The following is a 19,567-nucleotide window of genomic DNA, read 5'->3' on the forward strand; positions in this document are numbered from 1 at the left end:
GTTTATGAAAGACTCCACACAGCTGGGGGGCACAGGCCTTGAGGACAAGGGGACTCACTCCGTCTGGTCCAGCAGACTTGCCTGAGTGAAGTCTCCTCATTTGCATCTCAACCTGGTATTGAGTGAAGGTGATGGGTGGGGGAGGGGTGTCAGGAATCTCACAGGAGGCAACATGTGAAGAGAGAGGCTGGCACAGTGGTGTGGCTCTGGATTCCAGGCTGACTGCAGGTGAGGTTGTGGGGGTGGGAGCAGACACTGTGGTGTCGAATCTATTGAAAAACAGATTCAACTCGTCGGCTCTATTCTCACCTCCCTCAGCTCCCCTGCTGTTGGTTGGCCTGAATCCAGTGATGGTCTTCATGCCCCTCCACACCTCTCTCATGCTGTTCTGCTGGAGTTTCCACTCCAGCTTCCTCCTGTAATTGTCCTTAGCCTCTCTGATCTTGTCCTTTAGTAACACCTGGACCTTCCTCACCTCCTCTTTGTTGCCCCCTCTGAAAGCCCTCTTCTTGTTGTTGAGGAGGGCTTTGATGTCCTTAGTCACCCACGGCTTGTTATTTGGGTAACAATGAACAGTCTGAGCTGGAACAATGGAGTCGGTGCAGAAAGTTATGTCTGTGATACACTCAGTAAGCCCATTGATGTCCTCGGCGTGAGGCTCACAGAGTGTTTCCCAGTCGGTCACCTCGAAACAGCCCTGTAGTTCCGCTATTGCCTCCTCTGACCACCTCCTAACAGTCCTGGTGGTCACAGGTTCCCTCCTCACAATTGGCACATAGCGGGGGGTGAGGTGAATCAGGTTATGATCTGACCTACCAAGTGGGGGGAGGGAGGAGGAGCTGTATGCATCCTTGACGTTAGCATACAGTAAGTCTAAAGTTTTCTCTCCCCTGGTGGGACAGTCCACATATTGTTTGAATGTTGGTAGTGTATTGTCCAGTGATACATGGTTGAAGTCACCCGAGATCACAATAAAGGCACTCGGGTGCTGAGTCTGTAGCCGAGCTATGGCAGAGTGGATAGTGTCACATGCAGCTGTGGGGTTAGCAGAGGGGGGAACATAAACAGCCACCAAGATGACGTGAGAGAATTCCCTGGGTAAATAATACGGCCTGAGTCCAACAGCACACAGTTCAGTGTCCGGGCAACAAATCCTTTCTTTGATTGTTATGTTGGCAGGGTTACACCACCGGTTGTTAACTAAAACAGCAAGCCCACCTCCTTTACGCTTACCGCTAGCGATGCTGTCCCTGTCCGCCCGAACAGTGTGGAAGCCTTCCACGGAAGCATTCTCATCGGGAATGACCTGGTGCAGCCATGATTCGGTGAAACACATCAGGCTACACTCTCGGTATTCCCTCTGACTCCGTACCAGTGCTGAGAGCTCGTCGATTTTAATTGCCAACGATCGCACATTTCCCATCACGATAGACGGCAGACACGGTTTAAACCTCCTCCTCGCTTCGAGCCTCCGCTGTCTCACCGTCACCTTTTTTCTTCTCTTCTGTCCTTGACCTCTGCATCCCCGATGTGTTTTCCTCCAAATTTCAGCTGGTACTTCTGCGGGCACTTCTGCGGGCACTTCTGCGGGCCTGGCCAGCGAGCCGGCCGGCATCAGGGCGATCAGCTGATCTCTGGAGTAAACAGTCCGTGCGTGTAGGAGATGTGCCGCGGTCCCGTTCCATGATAAAAGTAACAGTTCCACGGCCACCAGAAGAACAAAAACTCTCTCAATCCACATGATTGAGTAAGAGATAGAAAACGGAGGAAAATATAAGTCAGAAAAAAAAAGAATACGTAAGAAAAAAGAGCTAAACTAAGAGAAAAGCAGGAGCGACTGTAACAGGCTGCACGCTGGTTGGCGCATGCGCACATGAAGCCCCTGCCCCTGCTCCAGTATAAATACCTTCAATCACAACTGAAGTGTATGCTTTCTGGAGAAGATTTTTAGGGTAAGATGAGACAACAATTAAGCTACAGTATCTCGCCAGAATGGCAAGAGGTATACTGGTGGTTTAAAGGTGAGGCTTTCAAACCTCCCTGTATCAGCTATCAATGATGGTGTTTTTTTCACTTAATGGTGGCCTTCTTCACATGCTCCAACATCTGTATGGACTTCATTTTGAGAGTTCAAGTGAAATGTTATCAAAAAATGAAATTCTAATCCAAAATCAAGTACCTAGGCATGCAGACTGCTTCTAGAAATGTTTGTGAAAGAATGGGTCGTTCTAAGGGGCTCAACAAATTACAGTGTGATACTGTGGTAGGATGTCCTGTGTCACAAGTCCAGTCATGGAATTTTCATACTATTATTCCACAGTCAACTGTTAGTAATATATAACAGAGTGGAAACGATTGGGAAAAACATCCACAAAGTGGTATTCCACATTACAGTTTTTTCTGAATGCTTAAACCCTAACTGTGATTCCTGTAGCACAATCTCTAAAACTATTCAGACTTATAGCAAAACCACTCACTGAGTTTGCAAAACTAAAAGCACAAAAACTGCTTTGCACTCAGTTTGCAATTTTGTAACACACACTTTGCAAAACTGTAGGCACAATTCACTGCACAACACTCAATTACCAAATTTCCAACACACTCCTAGCAAAAGTATACACATGTATGGCTATCATTAACACTAATTTGCCAACTGTCTGGCACACTTTCACATGTGAAAACTTTTTTAGATAATTAGTTCACTTTGCAATCAGCCTAAGCACTATAATACAGGTAAGCTGTGTGTGCGGAGTACAATGGAGGGAGCAGAAAGAGTGAGGTGTAGAAGAGGAGGCCGAGGAAGAGGACGTGGAGGTGAAGAAGTAGGATGAAGAGGACGACAAGGACAAGGAGGAGCAAGAGGAAGACGAGGAGGGAGGAGAGGAAGATGAGGAGGGGTGAGAGGAAGGGTAGGAAGAATAAGAAATAGAATCACTGATGACATCAGAGCTACAATAGTGGACCATGTAATCAACCGTGGAATGACCCTGAGGGTAGCTGGCCAACAGGTCCAGCCTAACTCGAGCCGCTACACCAGGGGTGCTCACACTTTTTCCGCATGTGAGCTACTTATAAAATGACCAAGTCAAAATGATCTACCCACTACAAAAATCCAAAACATATACTTATTTATAAATATATTGAGGATTCTTTATATCTACAATGCATAACCGCAATATCCAATATTTCACAACACAATTAACTATGTAAATTTTTTGTCATTACCTGAGTTTACTCTGATGACTTGCACTGAATTGAATCAGCCAGGGATGCATAGTCCGGACAGTAGCTGCTGACGGCCAGGTTTAAGAGAAAAAACCGAGAGCTAAAAATTTGAGTTAACTCGCTGACTAGCTTGTCAGTTTTACTACACTTCGCGCCGCTGTTTGCGCATTGCGCAGTGACCTAAGCGGCAGAAAAAATCTGCTGTCATCTGACTGGCTTCCCTGTATCAATCAAGTGACGGGATGGATGATAGGCTGGCATCTATTTTTTTAATGCCATGCGATCTACCAATACTACCTTTGCGATCGACTGGTCGATCGCGATCGACGTATTGAGCACCCCTGCGCTACACTGTAGCAAGTACCATAAGGACATCTTGAAATGAGAATCGGTGAGTATAGTCACTTCGCACAAAGATTTGTAGCACTGCCATATGCCAATGAGAAACACACCAATACCATTGATGTAAAAATACTGAAATTGTTACTTTACAGAATTGCTAGATGACCAGATGCTGGGAGCAGAGGAAGCATGTTCACTGCAGACCAAGTAACCCATATAGTCATTATGGCGATTGCAAATAATCCTATACTTGGAAATAAACACTTGTGTTTGTTTTGATGTGTTTGAATAAACACCAGTACTTGAAGTTTGGATCCCTCTATGCTTATGGATCTATGACAGAAGTATGAGCTCAAACTGACATAGCCTACCTTGTGCACAGAGAAAGCAAAAGCCAGATGTGTTTTGTATTCATACCATCAGTGTGCAGTTGGCGCATTGTGTGCTTAGTAGATGATGGCTTGTGTGTACTGTTTGATACGGAAACACCATTTTTACGAAGGTGTGAAGAGTTAATCTAGCTGTGTTTTCTTTTACAAGAGAACTACAATGTTTTGATTATTGGGTGACAGGTTTTCTTATTTGTGTGAAGAGTTTTGCAAAATTAGCCAATAGTTACAATAAATGTGCTTAAGCAATCAGAAAAAACTGTAAATCACAAAGCAGCGTCAGCTGATGCTCAGGTGCATAATGGACAGAGGTCACCACTTCAGAGTCATTTGCTACAGACCTCTAAACTTTATGTAGCTTTTAGATTAGCTCAAGAACGGTGCATGGAGAATTTCATGCAATGGATTTCCTTGTCAGAGCAGTTCCATCTGAGCCTTACATCACCAAGTGCAATGCAAAGCATCATATACAGTGGTTTAAAGCATACTGGCACTAGACTCTAGAGCTGTAGAGACATGTTCTCTGGAGTAAAAATTGTGCGTCTCAATCTGGCAATGCAATGGACAGGTCTAGCTTTGGTGGTTACCAGAAGAATTGTACTTATCTGGCTGCACTGTGCCATGTATAAAGTTTGGTGGAGGCAAATTATAGAGTTGGGTTTTTCTCAAAAGCCGGGTTCAGCCCCATAGTTCCAACGAAAGGAACTCTTAATGGTTCAGCATTTCAAGATATTTTGGAAAATTTCATATTCTTAACTTTGTGGGAACAGTTTGGGGATGGCCCTTCCTGTTCCAACATGACTTTGCACCAGTGCACAAAGCAAGGTCTATAAAGATATGGATGAGCAAGTTTGGTGTAGTGTGGAAAGACTTGACTGGCCTGCAAAGAGTCCTGACGTCAACCCAACAGAACATAGTTGTGATGGATTAGAGTGGAGACTGTAAGCCTAAACCCAACACTCCAAAACCTAACAAACCTAACAGCCTAACACCCCTAAACCTTGTGGACAGGCTTCCCAAAAGAGTTGATGCTGTTATACCTGCAAAGAGTTGTGCAACACGAAATTAAATCCTATGGATTAAGAACAGATTGTCACTCAAGTTCATACAGCTGTGAAGCCAGACGAGCAAATACATCTGGCAATATAATGTCGCTATAGCTTTGTGTTAAATGAGGTTAAACTGCGGTTTATTTCTTGTTTGAGCTGCTCCAGGTTTTCATATTATTTTAGAGGACTTTGTGAATGACACTTTTCATTTTGGATTTTAGGTCCATACTAATGTTCTCTAAATCCAAACAAACTTTGGCAGCATAGGTGGTTGGACCCGTTCACTCTCAGCACCCCTTTTGTTTGACCTGACTGTCTGTTGGCATTACTATGAGGGTAAATATGTTGTAAATGTGAGAGCTTGTAAAATAAAAGGAGAGAATGTGTAGAAAAAATATGAACTTGTAATTTGAAATGCTTGCGTGTAAAAAATGTTCACATACTTGTGATTTAAATTTATAGAAAAAATATTCACAAATTCAAGGATGGACATTTTCTCAAATATATAACGAGAACTGCAAATTTTTGTATTGTTATTTGTTTTACTATGTACAACTGCAACCATGTGATCAAAACCAGTCAAAAATAGAGTTTTTGTAGAAGTGGTGCACAGTGGCACTGCTTCGGGATATTGTGTTGCAACCAGAAATAATAAAAAGCACTATCTGCTTGGATGCTGGTGAAATTGCTCAATGAGGTCCATGCCAATGCATTCAATGGGACCTCCATTAATGATAGCAGGTGCAAAGATGCTAGATGCCAGGACCGTGGAGAGATATCAGAAGTGGAAGTGTGATTAAACGTTGGACTCCACTGGCTGCAATGGGGATGCACCACAGGGCCTCCTTGGGGCTGAGATCGGCCATCAGCTGTGGGTCCCTGCCAGCTCCCTGCTGCAAGGTGATCCTTAGCCAGCATTATGGCCAGCTTGAGACTTGCTGGCTGATGACAGCCAAACTGACTCTGCTGTTTATGCTGGGAACCCCTCCATAAGCTGCATCAGTGTCAGCATGTTCAACAGCTAAGCTTCCCCCAGGCTACTCAATTGTGGAGCCTCCTAGTGTAGGCGAATGGCTAACCTCTCACCCCCATCTCCCCTTCCAGGAACCAATAGCAGTGATGCTCATGCAAGAGTCCCAGTCGGTCCATGATGATTTGCTGGATGTTGAGAAAGCAATTCCTAACAACCACCTAAAGGCTAAGCTCTAAGCTGCCACTTCTACCAGAAGCAGCAGCCACAGTGAGCATTCAAATATCCTTGGGCAAGATACTAACCCCATGTTTGCCTACTGGTGGTGGTCAGAGGGCCCGGTGGCGCCTGTGTCCGGCAGCCTCGCCTCTGTCAGTGCGCCTCAGGGCAGCTGTGGCTACAATGTAACTTGCTATCGCCAGTGTGTGAATGTGTGTGTGAATGGGTGAATGACTGAATGTAGTGTAAAGCGCTTTGGGGTCCTTAAGGACTAGAAAAGCGCTATACAAATGCAGGCCATTTTTTTTTTTCATTCTCGGGTGCCCAGCACGTCTCCGCCGTGGCCTGTAAAACTTCAGGGAAGTCCTGGGGGTCCTCCCTCTTGTCCATTGGGTGGAGCGTCAATGCTCGGACTCTGGGGAGCAGAAACAGCGGTAGTGAGGAGCCAGCCCAAGCAAGCAGACATTTGAGCAGCCTTATCTGCCGCTTGGACTGTTCCTGCCGCTTGTCTAGAAGATGGCGCTGTGTCCCCACCAGGTCAGTCACTATCTTGGCTTGCACCTCCACTGGCTGAGCAGACCACGGATCCATCGTGACATGCCTAAGTTTTTGGAACGCTATAGCAACAACCCAGACAGTTTATCCAGTTTATATAATGCTTTTTAAACACTCTTTCTCCAGCCGACACCACAAAACTGAACACACTGGTCCATCCCTCCCCTAGAACTGAGCCACAAACCACACGCCTCCACAGTGACTTAAAGTGTGATGTACTGATGCCCCTGAGTCACAATGCTGTGATACAGAATGAGGGCTCTGAGGTGAAGTAAAATGCGCTTTTACTGCCAACAGCGGAGCAAACTGAGTAAAATGACTGCTGAAATATGGACAGAATGTCTGTCAAATTTCAGAGCGAAAGCTAATGTCAGGGCAGCACACTGATCAGTGTATTTATGGATGTGAGTGAAGTTGCCCCCCCCACCTTCTTCAAATCCAACAAAAGTGGTATCAAACGTTTGTGCTACGTTTGTGCTGGTTTGTGCTGCAAAAATTTTCGTTTGTGCTACTATCATTTTAAAGATATTAATAAAAATTTCTAGAGGTCATCAGAGGTCAACCAGCCACCCCATATTAATGGAATCAAACAAAATTGATGTCAAACGTTTGTGCTGGTTTGTGCTGCAAAAATGTTTGTTTGTGCTGCTAACATTTTAAATTTTTAATAAAATAACATCTTGATGCATACTTAATCATCCAGGTAAGTAAATCCCAAAAGGTTGATTCTGTTTATCTGGACATTTTCAGTTGGAGAAACGTTTTGTCACTCATCCAAGTGACTTCTTCAGTCTCAGCTGACTGCAGGTTTCCCCAACCTTATAAACAGTACACATGTGAGTGAAATTGGCCCCCCTACCTTCTTCAAATCGAACAAAATTGATGTCAAACATTTGTCCTGCAAATTATTTTGTTTGTGCAGGTTATGTTTCCCTAAGAGTGAGAAACATAACCTGTGAGAGAGAGATGTTACATCTGTCTTCACTTGCAGCCCAGTCATAGAAGCGTTGGAGGTAGTTCATAAGAGATTACAGGATCACCCCAACCTCAGCAACAGGACCACTCTCAGCACTGATCAGTTGTGTTTGCTTTTGGAACTGTGTCTTAATTCCACTTCCATTTTGCATAAGGGTCAGTACAGGCGGAAACCTAGGTGTGCCATGGGTTCCCACAGGCCCCTGGTCAAAGTCACCAAACCAGTTCGTAAGCAGGTACAGGTGTGGCCAGAAGGGTCCTCAGAGGCACTGCAAGACTGAGGCACCACAGGCTGCTACACACGACAACACCACAGACTTTAAGGAATATACAGAAAGTGTTACTGCCTACATCCCAAAATGCATTGATGATGTCACAGAGACCAGGTGTCACGGGTTGCTTAGAGGATCCACTCGCAGGACTCATGAGTAGCGTTTAAACAGAGACGGTTTATTTACAGATCTTCACCAAGTGTATGTACTATATACAAGACGTGAGGGGCAGGGCTCCAGGGAAAACAGGGAAATCACACACGCGCTCAGTTCAACCTCTCTCTTCTCTGCTAGCGACCAGTCACTCCTTCCACACTCCACATGGGGAAACACGGGGAATCTAGGAACAAAGAAACACTCGTTAAGTCTCTGAGACGGAGGCACAGGAAACTTGAGCTAGACGTGTACTGACTAGAGCCTTCACAACAATCCAGCATTGAACAGCTGATCTCCTCCTTCTAATATACCAGCTGGTCTGATGAGGCCCAGGTGTTCCCAATCCAGGAAGGCGTGGACCGAGGGTGTGAAGCCGCCATGCGTTCCGCCCCTGCAAAACAGGGCAGAGAAGAAGAGAGGGGGAGAGAGAGGGAAAAAGAGAAGAGAAGGAGGGCTAGGAGTGGAGAGATTCTGATCAGCACCTTGCCGATCCTCCAGATCTTGACACCAGGCCTATCACTGTCCGGGCCAATCAGAAACCATGGCTCACAGGTCAGGTTTAAATGCTCCTAAGGTTGAAAAATGCAAGCCTTCAGAGCCGGGAATTAGGTGAGCCAAAGAACAGCAAGGGCAAACCTGTCACGTGGCATCAGCTACAGCAAAGCTTCAGCGACAGCAGAGATACTTGAGGCAGTGGCAAGGAATACAAACCATCACAGACTACAAGCCTACTCTGCAGACCGTGGTGACACAATCCCCAGACAGTGTGTGGAGATCCCTTGCCAAAATCAGTACCGTCGTTCCCACATGCCTCAAAGCCTCCAACATCATTACTGTTCCCAAGAAGTCATCTACCTCCTGCTTTAAGGACTACCGTCCTGTCAAACTCACCTCCATCATTATGAAGTGCTTTGAACGGTTAGTCATGCATCAAATCAAATTATCGCTTTCGTCAAAATGCTCAAGTGATGATGGAATTTCAACTGCCCCTTACTCAGTCCTCACGCATCTCAACACTAGAGACTCATATGTCAGAGCGCTGTTCATAGACTTCAGTTCAGCCTTCAGCATCATCATTCCCCAGCAGCTCATTCACAAACTGGATCTGCTGGGGATCAGCACCTTGCTGTATAACTGGCTGCTAGATTTCTTGACAGGAAGACAGCAGACAGTACGGGTCGACAGCAACAACTCCAGCCCAAGAACACAGAATACGGGGGCTCCCCAAGGATGTGTGTTGAGCCCCCTTCTCTTTACTCTGCTGACCCACGACGAGATCTACTACAGGGGTGAAGTTAACCATCTGGCAGAGTGGTAAAGCAACAACAACCTGTCCCTGAATGTGGAGAAGACCAACAGCGACTCTACTTCCTCTGCAAACTGAGAAGCACAAGTATGACTCCTGCAGGAAAAAATGACAACGGGTAGTAAGAGCAGCTGCACCTGCCTCATCTGGAAGGTGCTCTCTATTACAGGTGACTCCACTCATCCCTTCAGCAGCGTCTTCAGTTTGCTGCCATCAGGAAGGATACTGAAGAGCCTCCGGGCCAGAACACACAGACTGAGAGACAGCTTCGTCCATCGAGAAGGGGGGGCCCAAGGGTACATCTTTCACCATCCTACAATGCTGTGATTGTAGCCATTCCCCACTTTTCTGTGAATGGTACTCATGGCCATTAATCAGTAGGCTTTGATTAGTTGTCATTGATCAATGGTCATAAGAATTTGCATACTAACAATCATGGAACTAACCCCTCAGCCCATTGTTCATTCAGTGGTGCTAGTTTCCTTCACTATGCAAATGTGTACTGTTTATAAGGTTGGGGAAACCTGCAGTCAGCTGAGACTGAAGAAGTCACTTGGATGAGTGAGAAAACGTTTCTCCAACTGAAAATGTCCAGATAAACAGAATCAACCTTTTGGGATTTACTTACCTGGATGATTAAGTACGCATCAAGATGTTATTTTATTAAAAATTTAAAATGTTAGCAGCACAAACAAACATTTTTGCAGCACAAACCAGCACAAACGTTTGACATCAATTTTGTTTGATTCCATTAATATGGGGTGGCTGGTTGACCTTTTGACCTTTACCTTTTCATTAATATCTTTCAAACAGAAGCAGCACAAACGACAATTTTAGCAGCACAAACCAGCACAAACGTAGCACAGTTGATTGACACTCATTTTGTTTGATTTAATTAATGTGGGGGGGGGGGCTGGTTGACCTCTGATGACCTCTAGAAATTTTTATTAATATCTTTAAAATGATAGCAGCACAAACGAAAATTTTTGCAGCACAAACGTAGCACAAACGTTTGATACCACTTTTGTTGGATTTGAAGAAGGTGGGGGGGCCACTTCACTCACATTATTTATGGCTAGTTAGCTAACACCTTTACCATTAACTAAAATAGTCATGAAGGATTTTCATGTCTGTGTTGGTTTTCTCATTAATCACAGTAGTAATGTACTAAATAAATATTTGAAGGAAACTTACAGTGGCTCTCTGTGCTCTGTGGCTGTGAATCCACCATGTCAGACAAGACAGTGGGGAATGAGACTACTTGGTCTTCTTTTTCTTTGATTGGCTGACGCCCAACCTTGTCACACTCTCTGTGGTTTTAGTCATATTATTAAAATCTTTGATCCCTTTGTTTCTTTTCTCACCACTTATCTTGCATCCACACCTTTATACAGGCAAATGAGTATTTTGTCCACATCATCCTCTTCATGCATGTTGTCTTACTCCAAGCTGTATAGGCTCGAAAGCCTACTACCAATTAAGCATATTAGGTGATGTGCATCTCTGTAATGAGAAGGGGTGTGGTCTAATGACATCAACACCCTATATCAGGTGTGCATAATTATTTGGCAACTTCCTTTCCTTTGGCAAAATGGGTCAAAAGAAGGACTTGACAGGCTCAGAAAAGTCAAAATTAGTGAGATACCTTGCAGAGGGATGCAGCAGTCTCAAAATTGCAAAGCTTCTGAAGCGTGATCATCGAACAATCAAGCGTGTGAATGTGTGTGTGAATGGGTGGATGACTGGATATGTAAAGCGCTTTGGGGTCCTTAGGGACTAGTAAAGCGCTATATAAATACAGGCCATTTACCAATCAAGCGTTTCATTCAAAATAGTCAACAGGGTCGCAAGAAGTGTGTGGAAAAACCAAGGCGCAAAATAACTGCCCATGAACTGAGAAAAGTCAAGCGTGCAGCTGCCAAGATGCCACTTGCCACCAGTTTGGCCATATTTCAGAGCTGCAACATCACTGGAGTGCCCAAAAGCACAAGGTGTGCAATACTCAGAGACATGGCCAAGGTAAGAAAGGCTGAAAGACGACCACCGCTGAACAAGACACACAAGCTGAAACGTCAAAACTGGGCCAAGAAATATCTCAAGACTGATTTTTCTAAGGTTTTATGGACTGATGAAATGAGAGTGAGTCTTGATGGGCCAGATGGATGGGCCCGTGGCTGGATTGGTAAAGGGCAGAGAGCTCCAGTCCGACTCAGACGCCAGCAAGGTGGAGGTGGAGTACTGGTTTGGGCTGGTATCATCAAAGATGAGCTTGTGGGGCCTTTTCGGGTTGAGGATGGAGTCAAGCTCAACTCCCAGTCCTACTGCCAGTTTCTGGAAGACACCTTTTTCAAGCAGTGGTACAGGAAGAAGTCTGCATCCTTCAAGAAAAACATGATTTTCATGCAGGACAATGCTCCATCACACGCGTCCAAGTACTCCACAGCGTGGCTGGTAAGAAAGGGTATAAAAGAAGAAAAACTAATGACATGGCCACCTTGTTCACCTGATCTGAACCCCATTGAGAACCTGTGGTCCATCATCAAATGTGAGATTTACAAGGAGGGAAAACAGTACACCTCTCTGAACAGTGTCTGGGAGGCTGTGGTTGCTACTGCACGCAATGTTGATGGTGAACAGATCAAAACACTGACAGAATCCATGGATGGCAGGCTTTTGAGTGTCCTTGCAAAGAAAGGTGGCTATATTGGTCGCTGATTTGTTTTTGTTTTGTTTTTGAATGTCAGATATGTATATTTGTGAATGTGGAGATGTTATATTGGTTTCACTGGTAAAAATAAATAATTGTAATGGGTATATATTTGTTTTTTGTTAAGTTGCCTAATAATTATGCACAGTAATAGTCACCTGCACACACAGATATCCCCCTAAAATAGCTAAAACTAAAAACAAACTAAAAACTACTTCCAAAAACATTCAGCTTTGATATTAATGAGTTTTTTGGGTTCACTGAGAACATGGTTGTTGTTCAATAATAAAATTATTCCTCAAAAATACAACTTGCCTAATAATTCTGCACTCCCTGTATATTACGTTGTATGGGGTATTTTCATGACAGGCTATCAGGGGTTCTGACCCTACACTATTTTCTCCATCATAGCATAACCAGATGTACAGTAAGAGAGATTCTTGTGGCCTCTCCAGAAGATAAATAGCTGCTCAATCCCCTCCAACCAGCATTTGCACTTGTCTAATGGTAGCATTACACTCCCAGTAGCTCACATTTCCCGACATCATATTTCCTCTCAGCAGCACAGATGCTGGGAGAAAAAGCCACATGGGTTTAACTTACCATCTGGGGCCAATCACTTAAAGGCCAGTTTAGTAAGAGTACTATTTTTTTTTTCATAAATTACTGATAATAAATAGCAAAAAGAAAGCACTGATAATTGCATGGAGGGTGTCCATGCAATTTTAGAAGGAGCAGAAATGCTATTGTTTGGACATTTTTCTGCTTTTACATAGACCAGCAAGACCAAATGGCATCACCAAGTATTTAAAATGTCCCAAATGAGTGGTAAAAGTAGTTTTCCACTCATCCTTTTCTTTTATGTTTATAAGCATTACACAGATCTAATTTTGTAAAAACATTATGGTGCCTCAAAAGCTGAACTGAACAGAAGTAATCTGGTGATTTGATTTAACCTCTGGTAACCCCCAGCAATCAGAAAATGGCCTAAGAGTCTTACTCTTCTTTTAGACAAAGAAAAACTTCATAGGAGGGAAAGCTTTAACACTTTTTAAGCTCTCCCAATTGATACCAATCACTGTGGAAGAAGTGGGGTGAATGGCTATGGTCACTGAGGCCAGAATTACTTGTCACAATTACGGTGCACATTTGGTCTATAGCTGCTCCATGAATAAATGTTGCACATGCTTGTGTTGGCCCAAAGACAAACCTTGTTTAGATAAAGCCATATAGGTATGGCAGCTGAGTCTCTTGAGTCCAGTGTTTGGCCAGATAATTCTGTCGTGTTTTGCAAGAAGTTATTAGCAACAGATAAATACTCAGATAAGATAGGGGAGCTGTTACTGGCAGGCCAGAGGATCCCAGGGACAGTGGAAGAAGAAAGTGGTGGAGACTGGACAGGCAGTTGAGTAAAAGGGGAATATGTCTTTTGTAAGCAGGCAAGCAACTTAAAGAGACAGGTAAGTGAGACAGTGAACCTGAGCTCAGTTTTCCCACAAAGCACAAGCATTGCATTTCACCAGGAAGTCACAGACAAACAAAAATTCAGGATTCATAACTGCCAAAGCAGGGGCAAAGCAAGAGGATCACAGAGCCACATTACTACCATGCATGTAGTAATGCCATCTGGCAGAATATGGAAGCACAATACTACCGCAAGCAGTTAAGGAAATGGAATACAAGCTCCAACTGGAGGCAGCATCTGTAAGGAAAAAAAAGCAACTCCAGCTGAGAAAGTAACACTTTCACAGCAATTTGCAGGAGCACTTATTAAAAGATTTGAGTGTATATTGGCCTTTTATGTAAAAACATACATACAAGCTCAAATATATACATACATTAAAAAAAAATCCTAAATAAATTCAAACTTGTGCATACAATTAATTGGGATTTAAAGTAATTAAAATTTCAAACAGTTGCTGAAATGATGCAGAGGAAGAAATGCATTGCAGTGGATTAAACAAATTATTGCTAAATTAATGACTAATTAATGACTAATGACTTTTGCTGTGCTTCTCTTAAAGGACAAAGACGACGAACAGCCACAGCTGACAGCTGATCCTGGGGAGTCTCACACAGAGGAAACCCTAGAAGAGACAACAGGAAAAAAAATAGATTTAGTTTACTCCCTTAATGACAGGCCACCATGGTACCTCTGCATTTTGCTTGGCTTCCAGGTAAATCTATCTTCTGACTTGTTTAATGGATAATAATAATAATGGATTGGATTTATATAGCGCTTTTCAAGGCACCCAAAGCGCTTTACAATGCCACTATTCATTCACTCTCGCATTCACACACTGGTGGTTTAGCCCAGTGTCACAGCAGAAAACTGTATCGAACCTTGCTACTACTGCAGGAAAACATTCTGCTTTCATTTATTGAACATCTTTGATTGGCTGTAGCTCTGGAGGTAGAGCCGGTCATCTACTGATTGAAAGGTTGGTAGGGCAAGCCAGCCTGCTCAAGTCTGCGTGCCAAGGTATCCTTGGGCAATATAGTAAACCCCAAGTTGCTTTCCAATACATTCACTGTGAAAGTGTGACTGTTAGAAAGACAGCACTTAGGTGCAGAAAAAAAAGTGCTTGTGTGAATGGGCGAATAAGTGCTTTGAGTGCTCAAATAGAAAAGGGGTATATAAGAAACAGTCCATTTACTCTTATAATGAAGCCTCTTGATGTTAGATCAATGCCAAAGCAAGGAGACAAACCTACAGCTCTGTAAAAACAAAGTTGCATTGGCTAAACCAATTCTCATTTACATCTACAGCAAATGCGAGGTCAAATTAGCAGTCATTATTCATAATCCCAAATTCCACATCCTTCTCAATTTCTTTTTGAGACAATTAAAAACTTTCTATAACTCAGTAACTTAATGATAGATATTGCACCATCAGCTTCCTTTATCTGCAGTTTAGTGCTGGACAGTTAGGAAAGTGGGTTTGTCAGTGTTTTCCAGCTTTTTAATACAGAGAAAGAGAAGTGTAACTAAAGCTGAGGTAAATGTAGTTGAAATTATAACTAGAAGATTTCCATAATCCTGACAAGTTGATGGTAATGTCTTTTTTGTTGTTGCAACATTTGCGAACTAAAAAATAAACAATAATTCAAAAAATGACATTAATGTAGTTAAAGAAAATGTCTCACTTTAAAAAGGGGTGATAATTAATGTGTGTTGGCAACAGTATGTATTTACTCACAATAAGGTCTGTCAGTAACCCTAACCCTGATTCTTTAGTGACTCGTTAGCGACTTTAGTGTAAAGTCGCTTTCTTTACATTTTTAGTTAAACGATTTTAAGTCGTGTCAAAACATTTTTGGAAATGGGACTTTATTTTATTAATAACATACCAGAGTGTGGGTAAGACATGCAGCAAAGACTAGAATGTCAAGAGTTAATTTCATGGCTGATTAGCAACAGCATTTCAATCATTCAATAACATTATTTACAAGACCTGCAATATGGTTAAAATCCAAAGTGTGGTCATAAGTTAGTAAGTGGTAAATGGTAAATGGCCTGTATTTATATAGCGCTTTACTAGTCCCTAAGGACCCCAAAGCGCTTTACATATCCAGTCATCCACCCATTCACACACACATTCGCACACTGGTGATGGCAAGCTACATTGTAACCACAGCCACCCTGGGGCGCACTGACAGAGGCGCCCCAGGGTAGTAGTTTAGATATTTTCAAGGTTATAATAATACCAGTTTTCTTTCAGGCTGAGTGACCTTGGTTGAACCAGCGACAAGGAAAATATGATCATGCTGTAAAAATATATTAAATTTAAGCTCCAAGGCTGGCATGTTGAAATGACCAAAATGTTGGTGACTTTATTTTCTCCTGTAGCATATTATTGATTTGTATTTATTTGAAAATAATCTGTTAGCATTTTAGCATACATATATATATATATATTAGGGGTGCAACGATACACAAAATTCACGGTTCGGTTCGGTTCGATACTTTGGTGTCACGGTTCGATATTTTTTCGATACAAAAAAAATGTTCATGCCTTTTTAATTTCTCATTTATTAAAATTATAAATATATATTTTAACTCAAAAGTACAGTTTTTAAATTTAACCCTAACCCTTGTGCGTGTTTTTTATTTTGACAGCGAATGCGCACCTGCGGACCACTTATGTGCACCCCTGGTTATATAGCTCGTCATATTGCAGCCACAGAAATTCTTTTGTCCATGAAACCATAAAGCTGCACTTTCTTTTTGCCTTATAGTCTGATTTGTCATAACTTCTCCGTTTTGTGGTAAGCTTTTCTTTGGCTGTCACTTCTTCACCCTGACCTGTCTTATTTGGCTCAGCAGAACTAAAATATATATCTGTCTGTGAAGGTTCTCAGTCATCCAGGTCATCGTAGTCAAATATATATCCTGCTGCTTTTACACACGCACTCACATAAGCTCAGCGATTCTCTGCGCGATCAACCTCTCACATGTTTAAGCTTGCTGCGTGAGATTTCACTTGTCATGTTTGCATAGTAAGCTAACAATTAATAAGACGATGTCAGAAGAATTGGTGCACAAATTATCATCACTCACAGATCAGTGCTGTCGCTCTCTATACACAGTTTGCGCGATTGCAAAGTGAAAGCAAAAAAACAAGCGCAAATTCAAACGCGATTGCAATATGTCACATATTGACAGCGGCTCACCGATGCCAATGACATAATTACCCAGCTACATTTCTGAAAGAATGCAAAAGCATTGACATATATTTTTCCTTCCTACAATAGCCCGACGGGCAGGGCAGAGATAGATTTTGGTAGCCCGACTGAAAAAAATCGCTAGCCCCGGGACGTCGGGCTAGCGATATTGCGAGCCCTGTATCTGACTGTATCTGACAGTGCAGCCGCCTAGGCTGCACTGTCGAGCCTTGGCGGAGTAGTCGAACGCAGATTCACTGAGCGCTCAACACAGACAGCATCGTCAGAAGGAAAGTTGATAAAATAAATAACAAATGTTGTATTGTTCGATACATATGCGTACCGAACCGAAAGCACTGTATCGAACGGTTCAATATCGATACGAATATCGTTGCACCCCTAATATATATATATATATATATATATATATATATATATATATATATATATATACATATATACATATATATATATATATATATATATATATATATATATATATGACCACTCACTCAAATCTTTTAATAAGTGATGCTGAAGGTTCTATTGTGTCTTTTAACTTGACATGGCAAAAGGCCATTTATGTTACTGATTAGGATTGACCACAAAATATGAATGTTGGGCAAAATGTAAAATCTTTTAGGTTTATACATCTGGAAAGAGTAACTTCTACCAGCCTATCTCATTCCACAAGGAATCCTCACTGCCATGGAACTGATATCTCCCTGATTGTTGCAGGTTTGGAAAATGATTAAAACAAACAATGCCCGTGTTTTCCACCCCTGTGTGAAGTATAGTAAAGCCTTGAATGTCAGCTGCAAAGACATAAAAGGATATGACATTTTTGCTAATACTTGTGGCATTACCTTCTTTTGTCAGCATTGGTGAAACACCAAGGATACCCGCTCCATTGCCCATATTATTTATTTATATTTTTTTTTTACAAATCACTTAACATTTTCTGGACGACATTGTAGGTTGTGTTGATAGGAGAATTAGCTCTGACCACACCGATGGTGTTGTCAATGACATATAATGTGTTTTGTACTTGGCTGCAAGCAGCCTTAGTGAGTCCAGATATATGTCTGTGCATCACTCAAATTAGATTAAAGTGTGAGACATCTGAGACTGAACATATCCTGCCAGCCAGGCCGTTGTGTTTTGATGTAGCAGATACAAGATTGTTATTATTCTAGCTGACCACACTAGTTCTGAGTTACAAGAAATAGCCTTTGTCATAATGATTTAAAGCAAAGAAACACTGATATAGGGAAACTCTTATTGCTTACTGAGTAGAGAACATCAGATAAACTGGTATTACTGTTTTAGATTTAGACATTTCCTCAATTACACTTGGCATTTGATCTGTACGCAGATATTTTGAGATAATGACATCCAGTACAGTCTGGTATGAAATTAATTCTCATCTATGTCATTGCACATTGTGACTGTTTTTCAATAAAAAACAACAACACAGCAAGCATTAAAGTCAAATAAAAAGGAGTTTTATGAAGATAAAAACATAAATTAATCTGTATAAAAAGAAAATATGTTTAATCCTTTAAAATCTCTCTATTATTCCACTTTCTGCAGCATTACATTCTTGCTTTCGGTGGCATCATTGCAGTTCCACTGATCTTGGCTGAACCGCTCTGTATAAAGGACAACAACATTGCTAAAAGTCAGCTGATCTCCACCATATTCTTTGTGTCAGGATTGTGTACGCTGCTGCAGACGACTGTTGGAAACAGGTAACACCCTTTTATGATTTCAGTGAACCAAAGCAGACGAAGACACAAGAGTTCACACAAGAATTTCCACTTGTGTAATATCTTTTGGCACTAGCTTTGCAGTGCGCAAACTGAGACAATGCCCCACCTAAGAATGAGTGAGCGTTTTATTTGTTTGGCACACCTGATATTGGGGAAGCATTTCTTTGTTCAGTGAGGATTTTTGAGGATTAATATAAGTCTTCCTAAAACACATCCACAAAGGATCTAAAGTAACAGCCCAGCTCCTGTAGTGGTTCATGTGAACTTAAACTGTGGGTTAGTTTATTGTGGGAATCTCTAGAACAGCCGTCCCCAACCCCCGGGCCTTGGACCGGTACCGGTCCGTGAGTCGTTTGGTACCGGGCCGCGAGAGTTGAGGCTCAGGCGTGAAATGTATAGTTTTCAGGGTTTTTATCGGTTTTCAGCGTTATTTTGTTATTGTTTTTATCGTTTACTCGGTTTTCCTGGGTCTTTTCACGTGTGTTATGAATAAATTTTCTTTTTTTCGGTACCAGTACTAGTTTTATTTTGTTGTATTTATCCGCGACACCTTAAAGGCCGGTCCATGAAAATATTGTCGGGCATAAACCGGTCCGTGGCGCAAAAAAGGTTGGGGACCGCTGCTCTAGAACATCTCATGTCAGTAGTAATTAATTGCCTAGCTAGGACACTTTCTGAAAGAGAACAACTTCACTTTTCAACACTTTGACATATCACTTTTTATTATGGTTATTATGATTCACAAACAAGAATAAAAACAGCAAATGATAGTTACATGTTTTGTTATTTTGCTGTTAGATATAAAAGTTACAATACCTTGCAAAGGCCAGGGGTTTGTTTTCTTCCAAGAACTCCACTGATTGGATTCCGATTTCTTTCTGAGTTTATTATAAGAGCCAGTTTTCTCATGCACATTCTTTTTCTTTAAGAATGTGGCGGTATGTGTCCTACATGTAGCATTCTCAA

At 42.2% G+C, this 19,567-nt stretch overlaps 1 protein-coding gene across 1 annotated transcript in view; it reads left to right on the forward strand.

Moving 5' to 3' along the window:
* The window catches only part of LOC113026334 (solute carrier family 23 member 2), a 76,833-nt gene that overhangs the window by 10,355 nt on the left and 46,911 nt on the right, over positions 1-19,567 (forward strand). The window contains exons 2-3 of the mRNA XM_026174991.2: positions 14,190-14,342; positions 18,423-18,580. Of these exons, the coding sequence (XP_026030776.1) occupies positions 14,190-14,342; positions 18,423-18,580 (311 nt within the window). The remainder of the gene's footprint in view (positions 1-14,189; positions 14,343-18,422; positions 18,581-19,567) is intronic.

The sequence above is a fragment of the Astatotilapia calliptera genome, chromosome 7 (assembly GCF_964374335.1).
Source record: "Astatotilapia calliptera chromosome 7, fAstCal68.1, whole genome shotgun sequence".
NCBI lineage: Eukaryota > Metazoa > Chordata > Actinopteri > Cichliformes > Cichlidae > Astatotilapia > Astatotilapia calliptera.